The following is a 9,453-nucleotide window of genomic DNA, read 5'->3' as shown; positions in this document are numbered from 1 at the left end:
AACTTGAAGTAGGGATGGAGATGAGGAAAAGATTTAAGAAATGTTTAGGAGGTTGCATTAGCACAACTTGGTGATTAATTGAATTCTAGGGGCAAAGGAGAGGGTGAAATCTGGGCTGTCACCATGTTTTCTGGTTTGGGTAACTGGATGATAGAACCATATAATGAACACAAGGAAGAACACTAAGAGCAAAGCATTTTTAATGCCAAGTACTAGTACCAGCAAGACAACCAAAAGAATCCATTCAAGACAGGTCATAAGTAGGTACAGATCTGAGTAGTAAGAGCATGTAAGAGGTAGTTAAAATCATGAGAGTGGCTGGGCATGGTAGTACACACCTTTAATCCCAGCACTCAGAAAGCAGAGGAAGGAGGGTGTCTGTGAGATGGAGGCCAGCCTGATCAACATAGCAAGTTCCAGGCCAGCTGGGGCTGCAGGGAGACCCTGTCTCAAAAAGACAAAAATAAATAAATGAATAAATAAGTAAATAAAAATAAAGATACTATAATATTGATGACGTCATTAAGAATAATGTCAGCATATATAACGATTGGCATTCTGTTGTTGAGAATTTTTCAAGGAGTACAAAATTGGACAATACCACCTGCAAGAGAAAACCAAAAATCTCAGTTTTATCATGTGAAGGGGCAGAATGTATATCATACCTGTTTAAAGATTTGATTCAAGTCCTTTAAGTGCTATGGTTCTTTATTTTACAGAAGTTTGGTGTATTATTTTAGAAAACAATTGCTATTTTCAACCAGTTTAAAGTACTGAGCTTGCAGCAGGCTAGCTTTAGGCTTAATTTATGAGATTTTTTGAAAAGTTATTGGTATTTCCAAAAATACAAACAGCATTCGCCAATGAATAGAACCATCATGTAGTCCTTTGCATCCTCCTCAGAACAATTTATTTAAGGCATGCTAGTTAGAACATATTTAAAGAATTTCATCATTATACGTTCCTCATTAACTTTCCATATTTTTAATCTCATATTTAATTGCATAATTATCTTCTATATGCATGCCTGAAGATGGAGTTCTTTTTAAAATAGAAATGTCTGTGTTTAATCATAATTATTTAGGGCCTATAGAAACAGGAAGACTCTTTCTACCCTTGAGAAGTAAGAACCAAGACAGCTTGCACAGTCTTTCTTTTTAAAGCTAAAGAAAGAATTACAATTAGCAATGATTGGAGAGCTTTGTGGGGGAGGGGTGCTGAGGCTGGAATTCAGGGCCTTATCCATGCTGGACAAGCACTGCATAGAGCTACACCCCAGTCCAGGAATGGCTTTTAAATCCTCATTTGTACCTTATCCTGCTCTGATAACCCGCAGGTAGCTGTAAAACTTTGTACTTCATACTTTTGTCTGGTGAAACTGCTTTTGTTCCTCCCTAATCTTTTTTCTTTTTTCTGTAGGTCTGCTTTACAGGATAGAAAATTCCAGATTCTATGAAATCATTCTCTTAGGCAAATTCCCAAATAGTCTTTATTAATTTTAGTTTCCACCAACTGCTGTACTAAACAGCCAAAAAAAAAAAACCCATCCAACTAAGCTATTGACTGCTAAATTCTCTACCAAATTGGAATCTCAGTGTTAAAACCATTTTGGAGAAAGGCCTCTTTGGTGTGTGTTCATCAGCGCCTAATGGCATGGAGAGGGATGTGTGTACACACCGAGGATTTGCATTCTTACTGAGTACTCTTTCTATCTGTAGTTGGAGGCTGTGTTTTAAGTAAGCAAGCCTGCTTTATAATTGCAGGGAGCAGCCTCAGAAGATGGACGTCTGAAGAGGGGTGATCAGATCATTGCTGTCAATGGGCAGAGCCTAGAAGGGGTAACCCATGAAGAAGCCGTTGCCATCCTTAAGCGGACAAAAGGCACAGTCACGCTGATGGTTATCTCCTGAACAGGACCCATCCCCATGCTTGCTCACCACCCACCTGTAAGGAGACTGAAACTGGCCTTGTGAATGCCTTCCTGTGTTGTGTTCATTGAAGGAAACTGTGGGGGGAAAGGTAATGTTTAAATGATTTTCTTACTGACAACTTAGCATCATTTTTCCTTTCCCTTCACATTTTATGAATCTAAACCCAAAGAGAAAGAATATTTGCATATGTAAATCTCATTTTTTTTTATTTTGAGGCTATGTAATGTTTTATAATCATATGGACAAAAATTATTATATGCTCATCTGGCTAGTGACTATATGGCTTAAGAAAATGAGGATTAAAAAGTAAAAATAGGCAGTAAAGATCGACTGGGTGAGTTTTTTAAAAGTTCCTCAATCTGCTGTCCATTTCCTCCTCCTACCCCATACTTTAAAAGTGTTCATGGAAATCTTAAATACTCTTAGTATGTTTTAATTGTGAGCATTGTAAGAAATTGCATCCCTCTAACTGTAAGATACATTTTCCAGCTAAAATTGTTTAGCAGTGTTCCTAAGCTTTCTAAAAAATCCCATTTGATGCATATGTTGGTGTTACTTTTCATTTTTTGGCCTGATAGATTTTCATGTTGTTACAAGTAAACTGGTGATCCGTTTGCTCCGTGTTGGCTGTGGCTCTTCATGCTACACGGAGGACACAGGACGATCTCAGACTCTTAGATGGCCGAAGGTAACAACTGATACATCACTGAAAATATGTTAATATACTGTACTATTATTTTTCATTTAGTTTTAATCTTAATGACAGAAGAGAAAAGAAATGTGTTAGTAATTATTTTGGTTGTGTGCTGTTAGTAAGCTGACAGAAAAATTAAGGGTAACGTAACTTCATTTCTTTGCCTTGTTATTAACATCTTACAATACAATAGTTTAAGACTAAGGGAAACAGATGGAGCTGCTTATTGAGACAACTGGTGAGGAGTTATCGTGTGTTCAATCCCATTTTAGAGCGTGAAACTCCTACATTAGAATATATAAAGTCATTTTAAATATTGTCTATATTTGTAACAGAAGTAGTATACAGATACAGCACCTTGTGTAAATGCAGAATTAAAGTGAATAAAGAAGTTTCAGTGGTGTACAAAAACCCAGGTTCTTTTTCGTTCTTTTTATTGGAGAAAAGCTGCACTGTTGTAAATCATCATCCAGCACCGGTGCAATTAGAAGAACTTTGAACAGCACGCTGCGAAAACACCACTGTTTTTGCCTCCACAGGGTTTTCCACTAAAGATTCGTAGATTTCTTATTGGGGGGGGGGAAGATGCCATTATAAGAGAAATGTCCTGCTTAGGTTTATTTTTCTGAGGTGCTACTGATGCAGTAATACTGTAAGTTATTCTGAGGTTTGTAAAGAGTGAAAATGTATCAGACAGAAAAATCACAACGAAAATTATTTTAATGCACATGAAATGCTCAAATCATTTGAGTACTGAGCCAGAAATCTTTGGCCTGCAGATAATTAATCTGTCTCAAGTAGCTAATTAAAATATACATTCCTAGTTCATTTCATTGAAATGCTTCTATTTAATTTTTTTAATGTAAGAAAACATTTCTTATATAAGTCCTTTGAATTTAGTTGTTGATACATAGTGACAGGTCTGATAAGCTATGCCCATTAGTGCAGTAGTGTCACAGACGTTAGATGAGTAACCAGCTACTGTGATTGGGGCCACAAACCTGTGGCTAGGTGGGTCATGGGTACTAGGACAGAACCTGCTACTAATAGTCTACTAAGTGGACGTAGTGTTGTGGATACTATGTGGAATGACCCCTAATAACTTATTGCTCTATCCATAGTTTAAGTGCATCTCTCAACACTCATCAGAGAAGCTTCTTCTTGCAGTAAAAGGCATTTATCACAGAGACCACAACTGGTCAACATGCAGAGACTGAGACACTATAGAGTACTCAACCCTAAATGAGACATTTGTATCACACACCTCCCTCCTTGGTTCAGGGATCTTTGAAGAAGAGGGGATAGAAAGATTGTAAGAGCCTGCCTGAGGTGGTGGGCGACCACAAAGAAACAGTGTTTTCCAGAAACCGGGATGGTTACACATATGAGCTTACAGCACTTGGGAAATACCACAGAAGACTTGAACTTAACTACTTTTGCAAATTGTAACTTAAAACGATTTTAATAGGGAATATTAGCATCAGTACTCTATGGTGGAAAATCAAGCAATTAAATTGATGTTTGTGAAAATATGTGGAATCGCTCCCCCCCAAAAGAACAGGTGAGTATTTGTCTTTACTTAACAGTATCTCCCCCCACCCCAAATCCATACCCACCTGGAATCTTAAATTGTAATCTTTAAAAATTAGTTACGGTCATACTGGGTTAGGATGGATCCTGTCTTGGCACCAGATCCTTTATAAGGCCATGAGAGGATGGAGGCACCAGGATTGCCAGCTGGAGAGGGCCTTTATAAGCCTTCCTTGATTTCAAGATCCCAGCCTCGAGAATTGTGAAGAAATAAACTTTTGTTGTTTTAAGTCACCAGTTTGTAGTACTTTGTTCAAGAATCCCTGGAGAATTAATATTGTATTTTTATATCTTGAGCCACTATCGCTGTATTTAGCTAACAGATTGTGAACTGCCATTAACAAGGTGACCATGAGCAGCAAAAGAAAGGAAGGAGGATGGGGGCAGTTTGAAGGGAAAAGAACGTAGGCCTCATCAGCTTTGGGGAGAAGAAACCCAGGCATCTGCTTCCTGTGTTATTCTTTCCTGTAAACACGTTTCATGAGATGAAGAAAGTTCTTAGACACAAAAAAATTTAATTAGTGTTATAGTGCTCGTGTTGTGCGTAGCTCAAGATGTTGGATTGTCTGTAAGTTCAATGTATAAGCTGGAGATGGCTCAGAAGGTTAAGAGCTCTTACTGTTCTTCCAGAGAACCTGGGTTGGTTCTCAGCAGCCATCAGGTGGCTCACAATTGCCTGTAACTCCAGTTCCAGAAGATCCTATGCCATCTGATCAAGCACACCTGCATGCACTGGCGCACATAAACTCATGCAGGCATACCAACATGCACATAAGAAATAAATCAATAAATAACTCTTCAGCAGCAACAAAAAGTTCAATGCAATTGTTCTCTTGAACTGGAGACCACCACAGATGTCTGATGCTGCTCCCCACCACTGCCAGTGGTCATTACAGCAGTACTAAAGTGTTGACCTCCACACTGACCCATCTGTAGCTACAGGAGCACCAAGCAGCCAGTCAGCTGATTTCATTCATCAAACTGAGTTATGGAGAAGACAAAAAGGAAGAAAATTCTTTTTCCACCTTCAGCCCTTCCTTAATCTTGAAGTCCACAGCAATAAGCCCTTTAGATGTGGTCGAGTAGTTTGTTGACTAAATGCCAACACCCCTCTTCAGATCCTAGAGTGAAGGGGGAGTGGAAAAGGGGGTCTAGAGAGGCAGAAAGCGGAGGCTTTGTGACCTCAACGATGGAATGTCAAAACTCATCAGCTGCCCTCAACAGCCCTGGTGTGAACTTTCACATTCATGACAGATTTGGAATGCACTCGATTTTCACAAAGATGTTCCTGAACTTTATCTATTAGTAATTAATGTTTAACTTTGCCCTTGTAAAGGGAACTATTTGTAAGGCTGGGTTGGCCTCTATTGCCTCAAGAGAGAAGGGGACAAACTATTGGTGACAAGAAAATGTCTATATCGGAGTGTGAAACCAGGGAGAGCAGGTGCTCATCCAGTGATTTCTCCCCTCCAGAGAGTAGTTCAGATTGTCCATTTCAGTGTAAACTAGAGGGCAACAATGTGTAAGCATTTAACTGTCAGTCAAGTGCTGAAAATCTAACAGTAGACTCTGAAAGAAATTCTGTCAGAGGCAAATGGAAGGTGGTAACCTCAGAATTGTCTCATCTAAGTTTTTAAAGTGTGGCCTCAGACGACTGCCTCAGACACCTCTTGGGAGCAAGTTTAAACTTGTTTTGACATTGGATTTTTTTAGAACATCATTCTTTGTGAACACTCTGCCACATTTTCTCCTCTTCCCCTTACTGTGTGTATGTTCAGAAGTACAGTTATCTTTGGAAGATGTGCATCTTCCTCATTATCTGGAAATTATACTTTCTATATCTTAACTCTAGCTAGAAATACCCAACATTCTAACTTCCACTCCCCTAAATGTCCTTAACCCAGATGTACTTTATTCCATTCAGTAAAACTTACAGATTTACTTTGATTTGGAAAATTAAATGATATAACCATATGTAAAATAGTAATACCATGCAGAAAAGAAACTATCAAGAAAGGGTTTGAACAGCTGGGCATGGTGGCACATGCCTTTAATCCCAGCAATCGGGAGGCAGAGGCAGGTGGATCTCTGTGAGACTGATGTCAGCCTGGTCTACATAGTGAGTCTTAGGCCAACTAGAGCTACAGGGAGACCCTGTCTCAAGAAAAAAAAAACAAAAAAGAAAAGAAAATGGTTTGAGTAATTTATATTTTTCTAAAAGATACAAAACAATAAACACTTAATGTTTTCTTTAAATAGTGAATAGTTGGGCTGAAGAAATGGCTCAGCAGTTAAGAACACTGAACATTCTTAAAGAAGACCTGGGTTCAAATCCCAGCACCCACATGGCAGCTAACAACTATCTGTAATTCCAGTTCCAGGGGCTCTGACAGCCTCTTCTGTCCCCCATGGGCATTGCATGACATGGGTGCACTTACCTACATGCAGGCAATACATGCATACACATAAAAATATAAAAATGGTAAATAAAGTATTTGAAAAAAATAGTTGATAGTTTGTGTGTGTTTGTGTGTGCACACACGTGTGTGTGCACTGCTGTCTTTTTCCTGTGTAATTGGATATAAATCAACTTATAGGAAACTTCCCAAAATCCCTGTGTTTTGTTTTACAGTCTTTATAATATGTCCTATGCCTTCATATCCCTGAACTCTTAATTACTAATTACTGTCCTTTAAAATAGACTAATCATTCAACTTAAATCACCCTTTTAAATTTTTAAATTTTGTTTTTTATTTTATGTGTATGAGTGTTTTGCTGACATGTATGTAAGTGCACTCATGTTATTCAATGCCCACAGAGACCAGAAGAGGGCATTAGATCCCCAGGAACTGGAGATATTGATGGTTGTTAGCCACCATGTGGGTGCTGGGAACCAAACCCAGGTCCTCCTCAAGAACAGCCAGTGCTTAACTGCTGAGCCATCTACAACCCTTTAAATCACCTTAAGATAAATTATATTTCACTTCTTTGCCTGGGAAGTCAATACAGTTTACCACAAATACAAAATAACCATAAGCCAAAGTTCTACCAAGGTACTGTTGTCTACCAAGTTTCCTACCTTGACGCCTGCTGTTGTTAGAAAGGAGCATTGGCTGCCCTTGCAAAGGACCTGGGCCCACACCCACATGGTTTCCAGCACCCACATGGCAGCTAACAGCCATCTATAACTCCAGTTCCAGGAGATCCGATGCCATCTTCTGATCTCCATGGTCATGGCACAACACGGATGCACTTATGTACATGCATACACATAAAATAAAATAAAAATATTTTCAAAAAGGATTTAGTTTCTACTAGAACACTTTTACTAAAGTGAATTGGGACATGATGTCCAATGTTTTAGTTTTGGCAATCTGAATTTGAAATAACAGACAAATGACACAAATTAATGGTGTAAAATTAATGCTGTGGTAATATTAAATAAAGCAAATGCCTCTAGCACCTGGGGGGCTCTGCAGATGGCAGGCATACCTAATTATGTACCCTGCTGTTTCTAAACGTACTGATACAATCTCTCAGCTGAGAAAAGAATGTGCCTTTGCTGGGTTCAGAAAAGTCTGAGCAAGGCAACCCGACATACAAATCTTACTTTTATTAAAAAAAAATTATTCTTTAAATGAGATGCTTACATGATTTTTAAATAAAATCATTGCAGTCGTGGTCTTTGTCTTTTATGTGAATGTTACGCCTGAAAAAAGGTCACTTTCAAACCAGTAAGGAAGTACTTAAATGCAAGTTTATGCTCTTTCTACACATCAGCTATAAGAAATAATTTGATAGCAGAATCCTAAATAAGTTGATGTTTCTAGGCATAAGCTAGATCGGTCAATTATTGTTCAGACGTTTGTAAACTCAGTTCTTTAATAAGTAGCCTCTCTAGAAGATACATTGCTTTAATCAAGATGATGCTTTGCTATAGAATTTTCAACAAAAAGGAAACAGCACTTTAAAACTTACCAAGAGCTCCTGTAAGGACTGTGGACTTGGTCTTGCTGTGGTCGGGTCCACACCCTCATGCACAGACACACAAAACACACAACCAGCCTCTTCTTTCAGCTTCTGAATAAGCACTTAAATCTTTTTATGAAAATGCCTGTTACATATGCTTAGTAGTTTCTTACATTTAGATATCTGTCGGTTACTAACCTTTTTAGTAAAGTGCCTGCCACGAAAGCCCAAGAACCTGAATTCAGACCCCAAAACGTCGCACAGGGCAGTGCACATGGGGAACCCCAGCCCTGCGGACAGCAGAGACGGGACGATCCTTGGGGTTGACTGGCCAGCCAGCCTACCCAATCAGTGATGTTCCGCTTCAGTCTCTGACCCTCCTCCCAAAAAGAAGTGAGGAGCAATCAAAGACAACACCCAACTTTGCCCTCTGACCTCCATACCTGCTTGCACACACATGCATGTGCACACACACATGCACAGACAGACCCACATGAACACATACATACACCACAGGTACTAAACACAAGTCATTATTTGTATCTTAAATGTCCCTCAAAGGCCATGTCCTGGAGTTTTGGCTGCCAGCCTGTGGCACTGGAGGTGGTAAAACTTCTAGGAGACGAGGCCTGGCAGAAGGAAGCCAGAACACTGGAGGAATGCCCTTGGGACACATAATGAAACCTGTGCCTTTCATCTCTTTTAGTGTAGTTGCCTACACTGTGGGTTTCCACCATGGCACTCTGCCTCACACAGGCCCAGAAGCAATGGGGCAAGTGAGCACACACTGAGATCCACGAGACCAGGAGGTGAAAGAAAATTCCCCCTTATGAGTGGATTATCAAGTATTTTGTCTCACCAACAGCTAAAACAAGTGAAACTAAATTCACTTAAATAGAAGTTTCCGCCAAAATAGAAAACCTGGTGTCAGGTATTTATAGAAGAAAAAGTGGCTCATTTTTAATAACAAATGGTTTGTAGATTAAGGTGCATTCATTACTTAGTAAACAAGTTACACATTTGGAACTTAACGTTTGTCACGGTCGCTACCACTGGATAGCGATCACCCATCATGCACGTTTGCTTACAGGTGCTTCAGCCTCTGAATATTGTTTTCTGAAGATTTACAGGGTTTTCTGTGATGGTGTTAGCAGTATCTCTTTCCCCATTACCTTCCCTGTGTTTTCATTTATTTAAAGCATACCTAATCAGTGCCTTATGCTGTAGACCTCTCAGGAATGCAGTGTAAAGAGTGTGAGCCTTGGCTTG

General features: G+C 39.3%; 1 protein-coding gene across 17 annotated transcripts in view; it reads left to right on the top strand.

Moving 5' to 3' along the window:
* Mpdz (multiple PDZ domain crumbs cell polarity complex component) overlaps nucleotides 1–3,036 on the top strand; it is a 218,880-nt gene extending 215,844 nt beyond the window's left edge. For all 17 annotated transcript variants that reach the window (XM_029553939.1, XM_029553935.1, XM_029553941.1 and 14 more), the window contains one exon: nucleotides 1,764–3,036. In XM_029553939.1, the coding sequence (XP_029409799.1) occupies nucleotides 1,764–1,910 (147 nt within the window). In that variant the 3' untranslated portion in view covers nucleotides 1,911–3,036. The remainder of the gene's footprint in view (nucleotides 1–1,763) is intronic.
* The last annotated feature ends 6,417 nt before the right edge of the window (nucleotides 3,037–9,453 follow it).

This window comes from Nannospalax galili, unplaced genomic scaffold, assembly GCF_000622305.1.
Source record: "Nannospalax galili isolate Female #2095 unplaced genomic scaffold, S.galili_v1.0 scaffold663, whole genome shotgun sequence".
NCBI classification, from domain to species: Eukaryota; Metazoa; Chordata; class Mammalia; order Rodentia; family Spalacidae; genus Nannospalax; species Nannospalax galili.
This window is presented reverse-complemented; position numbering and strand designations above follow the sequence as displayed.